Below are 16644 nucleotides of genomic sequence, written 5' to 3' on the forward strand. Positions count from 1 at the left end.
TTCCGAAATCAACCCACGTCACCTCCAAGCCCATAGTTCTTGGTGTTTTGGACTCTTTCAAGCAAAGTACCCCTGATCATATCCTTCGGCTCATATCCCTAGCAAACACCGTGCATCTTGCACACTACAAGTATCCTTACAGTCTTCACATACAGGCAAGCAGATTGCTTTACAACTGGTACAGATCCTACGTTTGCACGCGACGAAGCCAACACAACGCACCAGTTGATTTTGGTCAAGGGTCAAATAAATTGTCTCTTGACTAACTAAACCAGGCACTCCTTAGAGGCTCGTCATGGCTCACCTTCCGTCGTCAACCGCCATATTTTCACCTTCAATAGCCCGCATCGCCGCTTCTACTGCCAAGGACTGGAATTATGTCGACGGTTGGCTTGCTTGTAAATTCCAAGGTCGTGCAGTACCACTTTTCGAAAGAAACCCTGAGACACTGAGAGTCCTCCTAGCCTTGGCCGCATTGAATGAGACTGCAGATGACGAGCGTGAACTCGTATCCAGGGCAGAGGCTGGAGCCCTTGAAAATCTAAATGCGGATCGTGACCTGCTCGATACTTCATCAGAACTTCCGATTCCCGTTACGGCCCGCGAGAGGATCCTTGCCGCCATTCAAGATCACCTCACGCGTGAGGGGAGTACCGCCCTCAATTCGATGGCTACGCTATCATGCCAGCTATCTGTTGCATATCCGGAGGCTAAGAGTCTTGGACGCTCCATGATAGAACTTCACGCCCAGGCCTCAGAGCTTGAGCAGACGAGGGTCCGCGTGCATATACTTTTGAAGTATATTGACCAAGAGTTCGCTACAGCAGACGAGCTATTGCGAAAATTACGCAGCGATGACTACAAACCTACCAATGACCTGGCTCGACAAAACTTGGATATGCAAAGGAGAATCAAAGCCATGGCAGCTCGCCTGCCTGAGCTGAAAGACCGCATGTCAAACTCAAGTCAGTTATCCGGTTTGCCTCGCGATACTATCGAACAAATCGTTCAAGAAGAGAGCGATTACATCGAACTCCTTGCTCAAAAGAAAAGCCTAGACGCTCAGGTTAGTCAGTTTTCTAGCCTTCCAGATGATGTCAAGAGGGCTCGACTTGAGCTTGATAACATTCGTGCCGAGCTCCGCACCATCATTCAGCGTCGGGACAATGTCTTTGAAGGGCTAGTTGAACGCGAAAGTCCGCGAAAGGGCCGCGGGTAAGTGCCTGTAAATACTCTAGCATACAGACACATGCTGCCGCTTGTGCCAATGGGTATTTCAACAGATGTGCACTCAAAAAATCGCCTTCCAGTGACTATCTATCTCCATCAGCCGGGTCTCTTTCCCCTGACTGCACCACCCAAGTTCCTAATCTGCCGCATGCCCAAACCAGCTCGCTTGACTACGGGCGGCGCAGCTGGAGGTGTCGGATCCTTTACCGGCACAGGAGGCCCGCTTGCATTGCGTGACTCCTTGGACCCTTTTGGGTCTATCCCCTCTCCTAGGCGCAATTCTGTCATACCGAGGCTGCCTCGGCCATCATCGACATCTCCAGAATGTCTCTGGGATCGCCGAGCTCTTTCTTGCACACTCCGAAATTTTTCGAGTAATTCATTCCAGCGGATGATGCCGTCTTCCCGGCCTTTAAGCCTATTTGGTCTGTCGTAGGTTGAGCTAGCGGCGGGACTGGGATTCCTGTAGGACTGTGGTCAGCTGCTGTTTATGGGTTTGCGTGCGGGTGATGTCAGTACCAGGCTCCGCATAGGCCGAGGCTTAAGCGGTTGCTGGGAACACTTACACTTTAGGCGCAATGTGCAGGTAGCCGATCGAGCTGACGCTGTTCAAACGATTCTTAAGAGCGGCAAAGGCTGAGGACTGCGGAAGAAGCATTAGGAGCCCATAGAGGCATTTGTACAAATGGGGGTATTTTTCTGGCTCTAGCAATTGCAATCGAAGGTCTGTAACCAATTTAGCGTTCACTGATGATATTGGTGCTGGCGGCAGAGAACCTACAAGTGAAAACAGGAGATTCTATCAACTGAACTAGCTTATCAATCTGGATGAGAATGTTCACTGTCATCTCCAGTTCAGCGCTAGATATGGTCAGTGTGATTGTAAGAGAGGTGGAGATAAAAAAGAGGGTTGGGCTCACAAAATCTGTAGGAGATTGTAAGCTTGCTCATAGGCTTGAGCCAGAAGGCAAAGAGAGAACGTAGCGACAGCATTATGGCACCAAGAGCGGAAGAGGGCGACGAAAAAGGTTTGACCATCCTGGTTTTGTGTAAGTAGTCTGGCGACAGTAAAGCAACCAAAGAATATGTGTTCATGATCTACCTTGGACTCTAAGTTGCGAAGTCTCTTGCGCAATTCAGATAGCTCCGGAGCTGTGATGAGGTTGTTGTTTAGGTTCTGGACCATGATGCTGGCGAACTCGACATCCTCCTCTTTTTCTATGCAATCTGCAAGAGTCCGGTAGATTCTTTCAGCACTAAGGCTAACGCAGAGCTGGCGTATAATCAGGTTTCCACGGGTCTCAAGAAGCTTTCTGTCAGTAGCAAAGAGTTGAAGCAGGTTGACCATGAAGTTGGAAAAGTAGTCGTCCTCACTATTGCGAGAAATCTGGGACAGTAACTGCAGATCTTTCGTGACGACAGCCTCTGCTGGGTCTGACAGTGTTTTAAGTAATGCAGGAAAAGTTCCATCGTTGAAGGCGAGCACTTTCCTTGGGGCCTTCCTGTGGAGCATTATCAACCATGTCAGCGCAGCTACGCGGGTTGCCTCATGATCGTTGAGGAATAACAATGTCAACGCATTAACTGCTGCGGCATAATCTAGATCCACTTGAGGGTGAACATTCGACGATGGTACGTTAGGTGTAGAGAGGGACCGGTTATGACCTTGAGCTGGAGTCGGACTTCTTACCTCAAGGTCCCGAGAACTGGAGAGAGACGCACGAGCACTTGAAGCTCCGTCCTGTCGGTCGCCAGAAACTGGAATGCGCGACATGGATTGAGAAGGGCCACCGATTTCCGGCTCGTCAGACAGTGAGACAACGTAATCCATCAGGCCAGCGTTGACGCGAGCGGCGGCCTGACGGATGGACTCGACACCGCTGGCCATAGCAGGCAGCATGTGAGCCAATATTTTGGGGGTAAATGGCAACACTTCTTCAGGGCAAATGTCCAGGAACTCGACGATCCAGCGGAGGGATTCCAAGAGGGAGTCTTCTTCTGTTAGAAACGTTAGTCATTGAAAATAGCAGGGCAAGAAATGGAGCCAAAGGACATACCGAGCGGGGAATCAAGCGTCGCCGTGAGTATTTCCAGAATTTTTCGGTAGTTGATTTGCACATCCTGGCCAGGGATCCAGTCCTCCTCGCCGCTCCCATCGTCATCATCGCTTTGTGAGTCAATTTCGTCGCCTTCTTCGGGTTCAATATGGACACTACCGGAGTCAACCGACTCCTCACGTTTGCGTTTGCCACCTTCACGGGACTTCTTGCTTTCGGCGATGCCCTTCTTTACTCTAGATATCCTCTTAATCTCGCTGAGAAATTTGTCCAGGCACGCCTGCGTGGCGACGTGAACATCTCGATTAGGGTCGCTCAGAAACTTGAGCAAACCTCCAAGGAAGTCCGGCAGAAATGTCACCAGTTCCAGATCAGGAATGGAGTCGAGTAGGGTGATCCAACCGACCAGGAATTGGCGAGTAAAGGGATTGATAACCCATATGCGCTCCTGGAGCAAGGGTATGAAGCGGCGCAAGGAGAAGGCGGTTGGAGGCGGAGGGCGGTCATCGAGCTCCTCCTTGTCGGTAATCTCCTGGCTTAGTTCACCTTCCAGAACCGATACATAAGAAGCGGCCGATTCCGAGACTATGTCTTTAATGAGGCGGTCGAGCAGTTCGGCACCGTTCTTGACGGACAGCTCAGAATCTGCTCCAAGCTGGAAGAAAAGAACCAAATAAGTATATTACAAAGCAGACTTAGGATAAGCAAAGAAAAATACAGAAAGAGGACCATGAGGTTAGTAGTGTGTACGGGGAAGATAAGAGGGAGAGCTAAGAGAGGTTTGAGGATGTAGATTTACTTTACCTTGCAAAGTGCGTCGAATATGTCGTTGAAATATATCAATATCTCCCCCTTAGCGACCTTGGCAATGTTGTACATGGCCTCACAGGCATAGTACCTAACTCTGGCATCTTGGTCAGTGAAACAGGCTAACACTGGTGGTACTATCTTCTCTAAGTAGCGAGGTAATTCCTGCTGTGGTGTCAGTCGAATGCATTTTAAGCAAAAGGCAACACAAAGACAGGGTTGAAAATAATGGGATGGGGACACGGGAGAAACGAGGACTTGGAAGTGGACGTACGGGACCAAGAGCAATAGCTGCTGCTGCCAGACCGATGAGGCCACCATTTCTAGCATGGGGTTGGTGTACAGCGTAGGCAAATTCGTTACATAGCTGCTCGAGGATGGCTTGAACTCTGGGGTAATCACGAGTGACTACCAGCTCACGAATCACCCGTTCGAGTCTATCAGAATTGAAAAGTCAGTGTTGTTGCGCTGAGACGGCGGTGAGGTTAAATTTGAAAGTGAACCACTGATGAGGAATGGACATACTCAAGCGCTCCAACCTTCCTCTTGTCATAAAGTTTGTCGTTCAGGGCTCGTTGAATCCCGACATCCATGGCTGTTGTGACAGATATAGGAACGGTGATAGCGTTAGACCAAGAGACGATGATGGTAGCAGTAGGATCATATCCTAATGCTGCGGCGTCGAGCGGGACTCAGTCGGGTGCCCTGCGTTGGGCCGGACTGGTTGGGCGTGATCGCTAGGCCGAGCTGGTTGAAGATGAGACAATTTTACCCCGGATGCAAGATGCGATGCCAGCTATTGAAAATATCGAGCAGAAAATATGGGAGATCAATCAAGGCGGGAATGACACATCCGGGGAGTGAAGCTATGCTCGCAAGATTGTGAGGCTATTGTGAGGCTGCAGCTGGGCAGAGGAGGTGAGGTAAGACCAAGGCAATAAAGGCACTTTGCTCTGGCAAGTCCAAAAGAGGCGTGTGCAGGTACAGCTGCAGGGAGGGCGGCAGATGGCGTGTGGCGCTGCAATTGGGGGCACCTGGCCAGACAGACCGCTTCAAGTTGGTACAAGGTACCTTTTGCGTGTATATGCACGCGAGGGGCACGACACCTCTCGATCGCATATGGCTCAACGCCAATCAGGCAAACCATACGCTGGCTACTTCTGCCAGCTACTTCCCTATCTTTCCGTAGGCATCTCATTCTTTCTCAAGTGCATTATTTCGCGCTGCAACTGCACCGTTTCTCTTTGCTACAAGCTGCCGATTAAATTTCCTATTATTCTATCCCCTTCTCCTCTCTTGTCAGAGTAACCTTGACCTGCCCTAGTTCAACCTTCCGAAAGCAAACACAAAAACGATACAGCCCCCCCCCAAAGTCTTCACCTTCACAGCAACACCCCTCACCGGCCTCCAAATCTCCCCAGCGGGCTCTGTGTATGCCTTTGGCGAATTAAGGACGATCAGTTTCCTCGACTTGCGAGATAACTTCTGCAGGTGCCCTTCGTGTTGAGATCCTTCTATCAATTTACATTTGTTCTTCTTTCCGCCATGCCTTGCAATGTAGCAAACCGGTCAAGGCAGCGCGCGTCTTCTTTCACCTGACGCCTGTACGAAACTATATACGCAAACGCAAACACATGCTCCCCATACTTTTTCATCTTGTCCAGCACGCCTCTTCCTATATTTGCATTGTCTTCGTGCTCCTGGTTCTTCGTATGTGCGCGATGGACGAAAAACCGCTTTCCATACTTCCTGCATCTATTGCTCGGGCACATTACCTAGAAACGATCCTAGGAATCCTGTAACGCACTCAACCAGTGGGCTAGACACCGTTTCCCCACGCCCCAAAATGCCCTTTTGGCCAGCTGGGATAGTTTGATGATCAAGTCATTCCTTCCACTCTATGTCACAAGCCCAAGAAGACCAGGTCACAGAGTTTACACAACTAATACCTATCTGTCTCTTTTCTCCTTGGCCGCCCTCGCCTCTACCGAGCAAACCGGGCCAGTTCCATGGTAATAAAAGACATCAATCGGCCGGGATGATACAACTATCACAACCTCAGCACTCCATGCTTTATTCTGGCTTGCAATATTCTACTCCAGTGCTCGTTCACCCTCCCGCAGGATTCCTCGTGACTCGGCTAATAATAGCTTCTTCCAGTTGATGGAGCCCGGCATCCCGGCGCTTTTTTATTGTATTTTACTTTAAACAGCGCTGATCCTGGCCACACGCTTTTGATTCGGTTCTCCGAAATTCCAACTATTTGGGTCGGCCTGGCCATTTTCAAACACCCCTGCTCTAACCTTGTCCTTGTGCCATCCCCTTCCTGACCATCACCATTAAGGATATGTCAGCCTTTTTATGGCTTTTCTTTCTGTATGTTGTTGGTCCTGGTCCTTCTGGCTTCCTCTCCCAGTCTAGGAGCCGGCTAGCATATATTTTTCGCGGACACACTTGTAAATCAAGTTCTCATCTTTCTTTTGCCATGATCTCTTGTGCCTCTTCCCTCATTTTGCCCTGCCTAGTTGAGCCAGCAGTTTACATTCACGAAGGACCTGAAGCTGGCAAGTGCCATTTAATCTTTACTCTTCGGTAATTATGCGCCATGCACTGTTCTTCCTTCACAAGCACGGAGTACCTCATACTACTTCAGTTTTGCCCCTTCCTGCTTGCCTCCACTACATAGGTGGGTCCCCTGCCAGTCCTTACTGGATATCTCCACGTCCCAGTTTGTCTGTGCTACCATGGTGGCTCGTTTTGCAAACTTATCCTGCCTCCTCTAGCCAACTACCTTGGGTGGGGGAAGCTCACTGCCAGCGGGTCAATGATCCTAACACCTACCTCGCCTCCACGAGCTTTGAGAATGCGAACTGCTGCTGCATCATTCATCCTGCTCTTTCCCATTTCCAGAGGCCAACTTTTATCGCTGATGTTGATCGAAGTTGACTAGACAAAGTTATAGAGCAAACAGACTTGACACGGAGGAGCTGGTCTCGGTTGTAAACTGTGATGTGATATTCCGAGGCCGCCGACTTTTTCAGAGCCTGTCTACGTAAGAAACAAGGCAAGGTGAATGGTTAAGGGAATGCGTGCATGCTTGTTCGTGTGTCTGGATTACTGGGATATCAACTTCAAGTTCGGCATGCGTTGGGATACCTGACGACTTTATACTTTTGGGCACTAGACAGGTGCAGCTCCCTGAGATGGGCCAGGCTGCCCGCTAAACAGGACAGACTCTTTTCATTTACGGGTATTGCAATTAACAACTTCTACTGGTTTAACATCCCTCGGGGGGCGGTTGTTTTATCTGAGGCTCGACAAATGGTACTCCCCAGCGGCGTGGGCTTTCGGTAGACGAGGTTGAGGCGGTCGGACCAGACAAAGCACTTGATGTTTTCTACAACCCCAGAGCGAGGCAGGGTGATACCGACTCGTGGAGTTGGTCCTTAATGAGCGGGTCCCTGGGCGGTGGTACCCTCAGGCAAATGTTACTTTTCGTTCCTTTTTCCTTCTCTCTTTTTCTTATGAAAGACGGCCATGACCTGCCAGCCAAGACTCTAGGGACACTCAATGGCGGACTCTACATAGCGTCTCAGTTTTGTGATATACAAATAGACTTTCTGGGGTATCAGATTCTACTTCGAAAACTTTACTCGGTCATATTGGGCTGTTCTATCTACCGCGCAATTGTCAGCCCAGATACGTCAATATGTCACGCCCAGTATTGATATATGCCGAGCCACTGCTGAGGCGATAAAGCGAGGGCTGTTGGACAGTAGGTACGGCCAAACATTTAACTCGGTTCCATCCATCGTCGTCTCTCGCAGTCTCTGGTACCGCAGTGGGATGCCGGAGAAGGCGAACTGGGGGCAGGGCCTCTTGCTGGGGATCACTGTGGACGCCCTTGTCTTTACCATCGGATGTGATGGGCCACAACTCGCACTAGTGTGGGAAGGGGGGTGAAGGATGTATATAGGGCTACATACGGCACTAGGTCTACCAAAAAGGCAAGAAAGAATGTAGTGACCAGGCAACATGGATCAGTAACGCTGCTATGTCCTGACTTTCCCGTCTCAAATGTTTGCAATTGGCCCATAGAATTGAAAAGGCGCATCTGCATTGCCGACTGCAGTTGGGCCCCTATGTTTGCCCTACCTCTCTTTCTGTCATTGAAGATGAGCGCGATGATCACACATGTGCTCTGGCTGAAGATGATGGTCGCTTCAAGCTGTAGGCGCAGCAGAGTCCGAAACTGTCTGACCAACAAATCGACCACAGACTGCATGAAATGTCACGCCATAGACATATACATGTCGATACACTCCATGTCAATGCTGTTCCGAACGTCACAGTTAATCTGGGTCAGTAATACGACTGTTAGATTCGAGCTGCTCCTTTGATATTTTTCGCTCAACACCAGCTACTTCGCCTCCTCCAATATATGTACAGCTGCGAGATGGGAAGTCATCAGCCACTATCAATGATGCCCGTGAAGGATATCACCACTCTTGATCGCAGCTTTTTGACATTGAGACAGGATGGTAGCTTGTCGAGACACCTCAGTTAACCGGCTGATAACATCCTTGTTGCCCTCAACGAAGCCGTACAGAGCATAAGGAATGCCCACGTCGTTACAAAAGTCTTGGACCAGCTTCTGCGTCTTGCGGAGGTTGTGACGTGGAATACGCGGGTACATGTGATGGATGACCTGGAACTGCAGCCCACCATGGAAGAAATCGAGCCAGGTGGGACAGTCAATATCCATAGTCGTCCGCAGCATCTTCTGAGGGAACGACTCGTGAGGGCCCAGATCGGCTGTGCTCATAGCAAAATGGGACAGGGTGATCTGGCAATGTAAGGGTGACTGCAGGACATGGCTTACGATGACAAAGACGAATCGATCCCAGTTGTTAGGGATAGACCTGTACAAGATACCGTAGCCGAACCAGAACCAGAAGAAAACCTGTCCGACGACTTCAAGCCAGTGATGCCACCAGGCAATACCCTTTTTAGGGCCGCGCCTGAAGATGATATGGTCCCAAGAAAGTCTATACAAGTTGAAGCGGCCAAAACACAGGATCGGATAGTATAGATAGGATTGCAATGACAGGAAGAATTTGGCTGCAGCGTCATATGCCATGATGCGCTCGTAGTAAGACGAGGTGAGGCTGCCGAGAAAGCGATGAGAAACAGCGAAGAAGGGCAGATGCTCAATATCTGGATCGTGTTCCGGCGAGTTGGTGACAATATGGTGGACGTTATGGTTCCTTTTCCACCAACAGACAGAGAGCCCGCCTATGAAATCAGCAATAAAGATTCCAATACACGTATCGATATGAAACTTGTGTGTAATGCCCATATGCCCCGCGTCATGGACGGTAAAGACCAACTGATGCCAAAGGCATCCCAAACAGACAGCGCTTGGGACATACCAGCCCCAGCGTAGAAAAGTGAGCATGCCGAGAAACAGAATCGTGTATCGTATCAACTCAATGCCGTATGCGCTGTAGTTGCAGTCGTAGAGGCCCTCGGCTTTGATACGCTCGTCAAGCAGCCTGTATTTGCGCACGATCTCGGCCTGAGTAGTATCGTCGAGGGAAGGATACTTATCGAGATCAAGACGGATTTTTTTCCGTGTTTCCGAATCCAGAAAGGTGGTGCCATCCATCTCTTCGTTGTCTGCACAGTCCGTTGTCGCTGAAGAAATTGAGGCCAAGCTTGGGCTTTGGGCCGCACCATGCCGACGCCGGATACTGCTCTCGTTGTTATCGAAGACAGGGGAAGCTTCGCGAGAACTGACATCGCTGAGCGAAGGAGGCCCGAAGAAGCGCAACGCATCATCCTCCTCTGCATCATTTATCTCGGGGCCTCCTTCCTCTGCCGTTCTAAACTTGCCTCCCTGAATAGGCGGCACGAAATTCCTCCAATATCCCTCGATCCTCCCAATTCGGTACCGGCTCATCTGTGCCTTTGTTTCGGCGGAATGCAGTCTGCAACATCACCACAGCATGTTAGAGGATGGCTTCTCCCGAACGTGGCCGGCCTGAGGGGTAGGCCAAAACTTAAGGCTAGAAACATACACAGAGACCTCATCGGTGGCATCGCGACCGACCATGTGGTGTATGGCCTTGTCACCGCCTGGGTGGTAGGCTAGCCATCCATCAAGCTTGAGAACAAATTGGTCAACGATCGTGATGACGCGCCCTTGGGCGATTAGTCCCTCGATCTGGCGTCGTGACATGAGCGGGTATTCCCTTTCATTCTTGACCTTTCCGCGGGTTCCCGAGCCGATAGCAGCGGCGTTGGCAGTAATGGCGGCAGCCATTACGGCCGCCCGTGGAGCAATTGAGTCGCCGGAATTGGTGAACTGGGCGGGGGATGGTCGACAGAAGGTCGCTCAAGCGAATTATCGTATCCAATTGAAAGGATGCCGTTACGGGGGTAGCTCCGAATGAGCGAAAGTAAAAAGAGAAGAAGGGTTACCTTTAAAGGCAAAAAAATAATAAGACGGGACAGGAAAGGGATAGGCGGGTATCCGGGCTTTGCTTTGGCGCCGTGGCTCACCGCATGTTGTTGATCTAGATAAAGATGAAGTACTTGTCAGGTTCAGTAACAGGAGTACCTGTACTCCAGACAGTGTCCCTCGGCCTCACATTCGCATCCACACAGCCAGGTGGGACAAGTGTAGTCGACAAGTAGATTGACAATGGAGTGATAGAAGCTCCAACGGGGATCTCGGTAGCTTGTTGGGTGATTGGGGCCGGCTGGAGTCCATGTCGTTCCAGGGTTGCTGTCACTGCCACGATCCAATAGCACAAATCATGCGAGAAACAATGCTGAAGGGGTCCACAATAGCGTGTTTCTCTCGTCCCATCCGTCTTTTTCCCGTAATCTTGCCGCACGGTGTCGAGGAACACAGTTGTACCTCTGTATTATACTGTGTTTATCTTCCTTTCGTTCCCTTCCATCCATTATTGTGACTAAGGACAGTGGGATTTTGCTCGAGGTTTGTGTACTGTTGATCAACTATCAAATCTCGCGCGTGCCAGTTTCGCGTCAACCTGTCTGCCAGCTTAACAATAGATCAGTACAAATGACCTCGCATCACAGAACTATTCAAGGTGTGCCGCACACTATGCTGAGCAGAGGGGAATTGGTACAATAGACACAAAGTAAAGGTTCGTAAGACAGCCATAAGGAAGGGAAAGACGGCAAAGACATATCTCACAGATCAAACCCTCAACAATTACTCACCGACCTGAGTGCATTGTTTTCGGGCTCACATTCGACATCTCAAAGGCAGTTATATAGGTAACAAGAGAGCTTTCTTAACAAGTTAACGACCAAGGTTGGTATGAAATTAGGTTGCAAACAACTAGTAAATCTAATGTCGTCTTGTTTTCCATGGCTTACCCGCAGCCTGACAAAAACAAGCTAGCAAGATATTCCGATCAGCCCCAAGGCTTACTTGCCAGAGTCCGAGTAGAGCCCCCCAATACCCCAATACTGCTCTGCATGGAAAGTGCTCGCCTCTGAGTGCTTCCAAAGGTCATTGAACGCTGAAAAGAGAATCACATCACCCGGATGGCTCGCATACGCCTTCTTGATCGAGTCAACCGCAAGCCGTTGTTCGTCAATACCAGGCACCGCCGCACCGTTGCTGTCCCCCTGCCATGGCCAGCCCGTCTCTGTACATACAACTCGTTTGCCGCGGTCCAAAAGTTTTGCCTGTACCTTATTCACCACACTAGCCACAAACGACCCAGCATCTTTCGCCGCTGTGCTAGCGTCGAAGAAAGGGTGGATATTCACGGCGCAGTAATCTGATAGATCGCACAGCGAAGGGTTGGCCAGTACTGCCACAAAAGTGTCGACAGTGACAACGGGTCCCTTATAGCCAGCAGCCCGCAACAGCTGCCGTGCCTGGCCCATAGCAGTGATTACTTCCTGTGCCGTGGCCTTCCCATTGTTTACCAGCTCGTTGCCAACGCTGATAGTATCAATGGAAGACCAGTCACCTTTGACAGCCGACATGATAGTCTGGACTTGTTGCTCGATGGAGCCAATGTCAAACAAGCCCAGAAAAAGCTTTAGGTCGGTATTTCTGGCCGCAGACAACACTTTCGCAACCTGGTCGCAATCGGTACCGTATGTGCGAACAATGGAGTACTTCCCTTTAAGTTCAGCAAAGTCGACCTCAACCTGTGCGGCTGACTTGCAATCACCTGTCGCGGTATAGGGCGCATAAGCAACGCCGTGTAGACTCGATGACGCTGACGCCGACGGTGACGAGGAAGAGGATGATGAGGATGATGATTGAGACGACAGTGAAGCAGAAGCTGATGTCGTCGAAACAGGCAAGGCGGACGGAGAACCGAGATCCGGGTTAGAGTTCAATGCTCGGGAAGAAGCAGCCTCGGACCTTGACTCGAGGTCCGGAGCAATCGGCGCGCGGCTGATCGCCCTTGACATAAGTTCTAACCTGACCGCCTCGGTAGTCGTCGTCAATAGTGTCCCTTCTTCGTTAACGTAAACCACAACTTGCGGCACCTCGTTGGCTTCTTTCCTTGAGTCGTCAGTGGCAACAACGTCGTCAGGCCGGATGACTCTCTTGAGATCTCTAGTGCCTAACCAATTGAATTCAGCAATGCACAAGTACAGGGCTGCTTAAGATATTCTATACCTTGAGGAAGTGCGGCCGACAGCCCCAGCATGGCCAGGAGTGCCACCGATGAAAGCACGTTGGTCTTCATCTCTCGTTTTGCTTCGGCAGTGTTTCTGGTCAAGTTGTACGGGGGGCTTTGCTTATATCCGGTATATCGTGGCAAAGAACAAGACGTATTCAGAGTTCGAACGGAACGAAATTGATCAAATTGACCTAGTTTTAATGAAGTCGAGTCGACTTGAATGAAGGTAAAGAATGATATTGTATTGAAGAACGAGCGTCTGCAACTCAAAGTAACAACATGGATCGAAATGAACGGACCGCTGTCGTGACAGCTTGGTGTTACAAGAGGCCAAATGTGGTGAACAGCGGTAAAAATGACAAGAAAAAATGAAGCATAGGTAAGAGGATGAAGAACAACCTCCAAGCCCGGCGAGAAAGTGGAGGCATGGTGTAGTCAAGTATCCGCCGATATTGCTGAGTTACACGGCGCCTGTTAAGTCACTTGCAGCTCGTATTATCGGTGGATGTTGCCCTGTTATCTTGGCAAATGCCAGGATGAGCAGGAACGGCCATACATGAGGCCTACATGTATCGAGAGGAATGGAGGGAGAACCGATCAGCTCGGAGTGAGGAATGTGGACCTTCCTACAAATTGTGATTTGGGAGGGCAAGAAGAAGAAGTGAGGGTTTTTGAGTGTAGGCTTTCGGTATATCTGCAGTTGGTTAGAGAATATAAGCACTCCGTATCTATATAGTCCTAGCCAATTGGAGCAAGAATGTCTCTGGATTAATGGGGCTCATTTTATTCAATGTCGTTCTTCCTCCTCCGTGCAAGATTGAGATGCTTCAAGCGAATGCCCCCTCAGGAATGAGAGTCTTGGTGGTTTCCGTGCCGCCATCTGGCCAGCAAATGGTAATCATCAAAACAGTAAGCTTGAGACGTCACTCATAAGAGCAAAACTATGAAATGATCAAAAAAGACGATCAGACGCTTACAATACTTGGTAACGTCTACTAGCATCCACAGGTCCACTTTGTCTGTGTATTATAGGTATGGCGAGGTCGCACAAGAAGAAGAATTGACGGCTTTAATAACTTTGAGCACATCGTGTGACGATGACGGCGAGGAAAAGAGTATATCCCCCTTCAGAATCTCCGACTAAATGGGTAAAACAGGATGTAGCAGACCAGGTGGGAAGAACCTTGAGGCAGTACTCGCTGAGGCACCTCACATGTTTCAAGCCTCAAGAAAGCCGAGATAATCTGCCCTTGCCTCGCTTATAACCAAAGAAGAAGAAGAAAAAGAAGAAGTAGAAAAGAGAATAAGCCATGTACCGGGTCCTAGTCCAAAAAGGTGTCGCAGGGGAGGCCGTGGCTGCGATAGGAGCTGATGAGCAGTGGGCAAACAAAAGCAACTCACTCAAGCCATAACCAAACCAGCATCTGCAACTTGATGTAACGCCGACGTACATACCACAACGGAGACGTTTTGCTTTTTACGACATTGTAATGCGCTTTTGTACTCAGCTTAGCCCCTGACTGGTATGTCGAGCGCTATGGTTTATCACTCCGTACTTCCAAAGTAGTGCGAAAAATAGCACCAACCTCTTATATATTACTAGCCTCGCTATTCTTTATCTTATATTAATAGATGTATCCTTAGTTTTACATTTAAAGAATAACCCGCCGCATGGTTCACAGAATCTCGACTGCCTCCAAAAGACTTTCGGCCTTGACGGGAACATGAGAGAAACACATAAACGCTGCTCGAGCGGTGTTTCTAGCCGATCCAAGCCAAGCACATACACACGTGATAACAAACGCCCCACAGAACAATACCTTCCCTCACTCATCACAGCATGATCCATTTCCTGGCGACTTTCGATACTTCCGCCGGAGGAGTTGTCCGTCTCTCACGATGACTTTGTGCTTGACTTTCGCGTCATCACTTTTGTGATGGCATGTCGGATGGTGACACCTGCCTTTTCAATGTCTTTCTTTGGCAAACCAGATGTAATGCAGACCTTGAGTGCCGGCTGGATCTTCCAGCTGTCATCCTTGGGATCAAGGTCATTGGCAATAGCCATACTCTTCAGACGGGTAATCAAAACCCCATTTGCGAGTGCCTTCAGTCGCACAGGCCAAGATTAGCAAAACGTCTAGTAACCGAATGGGTTGCAGGCGAATACAGCTTACCTCGTCAACGCATTCTTGCAGCAGACGCTCTTGGTCTTCTCTCGTAAGTTTTCGTGCCGCAACAACCTCGGGCTTCAGCACAAGGAGCATGATTGGGTTCTCGGGTGAGCTGGTGCATACAACCCAGTCACTGCGGGGGTCCAGCTGTGTCTTCATAGCCTTGATGTTTTCACGACACTGCGTCAAGATATCTGGATTGGACTGCAAGACGCTAAGGGTTTCACTAGCCGTAACAGCCAGCATAGCAGGAAGGGCGGCCGAAAAGGTGTATGACGCTGCAGTAAGTCGCTGATGCTCAACAACATCTTTGGCTCCGGCGCAGAACCCACCGCCAGCACAAAGAGGACCGGCAAGAGAGCCTGCAATCATGTCTACCTGCGACGGGTCGACGTTCTGTGCCTCAGTGAGGCCACGGCCGGTACGGCCGAGAACACCAAAAGACCAAGTCTCGTCAAGAATGATGCGGAACTTGTACTTCTCCTTCAGTGTAACCTGTAACCACTTCGTTAGTCCACTCATCTGGGCAAGATGGTATACCTACGTCCTCACGGAGGAACTTACGAGTCTGGGGAGATCAGCATGGTCACCGGTGGTTTCGAATAGACCCTCTGTAACAATGAACCTGCGTGTCAACTTTTTGCCTCTTTGGTCCTTAACCACCTTTTGCATAACACGTTCCAGGTCATCCATGTCTCCATGAGCATACCACTTAATGGTGCTCCGGGAAGCCTCCAGTCCCTTGCGAATGGAGTAGTTAACGGCGCGATCCGCCACGATGATGTCTCCGCGTTTGCAGAAAGCCGGAATGACGCTGGAAATGGTAGAGAATGCTTGAGCGTAGACAATGCATGCCTCTGTGCCAAGGTAAGCCGCAATGTCTGCCTCAGTCTTCATGTGCACATCCTGAGTGCCGTAGAACTGGGGAGGACCGCAGGGGCCTACACCATAGGTGCGCAGCGTCTGAATGGCCTTGTCCTTGATTTGCTCGTTCGCGTTGAAGTTATAAAAGTTGTAGGACGCGAGGTTCGTCACGGTGCGGCCGCTTGCAAGTTTGGTTTTGGGTCCAGTAGGTCTGAGGCAGATTAGACACGTCGGCTTTCTTCAGGAATCAAGCGAAGCGAAAGGGGGAAGGGAGACAAGTTTCTTACCCAACGATTACAGGCAGTCGCTCGCTCTCCATTTCCTCGAGCGAGTTCTGAGGAGGCACAAGCGGCTCGGGAGTCCAATCTTCGACAAGCTCGTCGATTTCCTGTAATCAGGTCAGTTCCGGTTCCGAAAAGCGAACAAAAGAAGACGAGGAACAGACATCGTCACGTAGTTTAATAAAGTTCTGCTTCTGAGTCGAGTAGGATGGCGAGAGTAGGTAGCGGACGAAGAAGATGAAAAGAACCAGCTCGATACCAGAGCGAATAGGGTCATTTTGGTAACTCGACTGAACATATCGGATGAGTACGGCGGATCCAGGGACCTTCTGGAAGGCAGCGACAGCATCGCGCAGCCAGGCGGCCACCATAGTCTGGGCTTCGCTTGCGTCCATGGCGGGTTTGGCTTTTGGTAACTGACTGAGATTCGAAGTGGCGGGGTGCGATTAGCGGGAGTCGGATCTAGAGTATGCGCAAGTATTTGCGCAGCCAACGTAAACGCGCCCGAAATCGAGTAGAAGCGCAGACGTGGCAAGGCAAATTG

General features: G+C 50.1%; 5 protein-coding genes across 5 annotated transcripts; 1 reads left to right on the forward strand and 4 right to left on the reverse strand.

Moving 5' to 3' along the window:
* Positions 1-295: 295 nt before the first annotated feature.
* CTRU02_208896 (uncharacterized protein) lies at positions 296-1219 on the forward strand (the record flags this gene model as incomplete). Its single annotated transcript, XM_036726155.1, has 1 exon — positions 296-1219. The coding sequence occupies one exon, from the start codon at positions 296-298 to the stop codon at positions 1217-1219; it is 924 nt and encodes a 307-aa protein (XP_036582348.1).
* A 107-nt stretch (positions 1220-1326) lies between these two features.
* Positions 1327-4687, reverse strand: CTRU02_208897 (DNA repair and recombination protein rad54 and rad54-like protein; the record flags this gene model as incomplete). Its single annotated transcript, XM_070205168.1, has 9 exons — positions 1327-1693; positions 1797-1956; positions 2012-2091; positions 2151-2269; positions 2333-3228; positions 3288-3942; positions 4092-4259; positions 4369-4531; positions 4620-4687. 9 exons carry the CDS (start codon positions 4685-4687, stop codon positions 1327-1329), a joined length of 2676 nt encoding a protein of 891 aa, XP_070061243.1.
* Positions 4688-8571: 3884 nt separating this feature from the next.
* CTRU02_208898 (fatty acid desaturase) lies at positions 8572-10419 on the reverse strand (the record flags this gene model as incomplete). Its single annotated transcript, XM_036726153.1, has 2 exons — positions 8572-10084; positions 10175-10419. 2 exons carry the CDS (start codon positions 10417-10419, stop codon positions 8572-8574), a joined length of 1758 nt encoding a protein of 585 aa, XP_036582346.1.
* Positions 10420-11558: 1139 nt separating this feature from the next.
* On the reverse strand, positions 11559-12847 carry CTRU02_208899 (cell wall glucanase; the record flags this gene model as incomplete). The annotated part of the gene is made up of 2 exons (XM_036726152.1): positions 11559-12721; positions 12778-12847. 2 exons carry the CDS (start codon positions 12845-12847, stop codon positions 11559-11561), a joined length of 1233 nt encoding a protein of 410 aa, XP_036582345.1.
* Positions 12848-14675: 1828 nt separating this feature from the next.
* On the reverse strand, positions 14676-16495 carry CTRU02_208900 (serine palmitoyl transferase subunit; the record flags this gene model as incomplete). The annotated part of the gene is made up of 5 exons (XM_070205169.1): positions 14676-14903; positions 14959-15450; positions 15520-16030; positions 16107-16207; positions 16265-16495. The coding sequence occupies 5 exons, from the start codon at positions 16493-16495 to the stop codon at positions 14676-14678; spliced, it is 1563 nt and encodes a 520-aa protein (XP_070061244.1).
* Between the last annotated feature and the right edge of the window lie 149 nt (positions 16496-16644).

This window comes from Colletotrichum truncatum (assembly GCF_014235925.2).
Source record: "Colletotrichum truncatum strain CMES1059 chromosome Unknown Contig_0005, whole genome shotgun sequence".
NCBI lineage: Eukaryota > Fungi > Ascomycota > Sordariomycetes > Glomerellales > Glomerellaceae > Colletotrichum > Colletotrichum truncatum.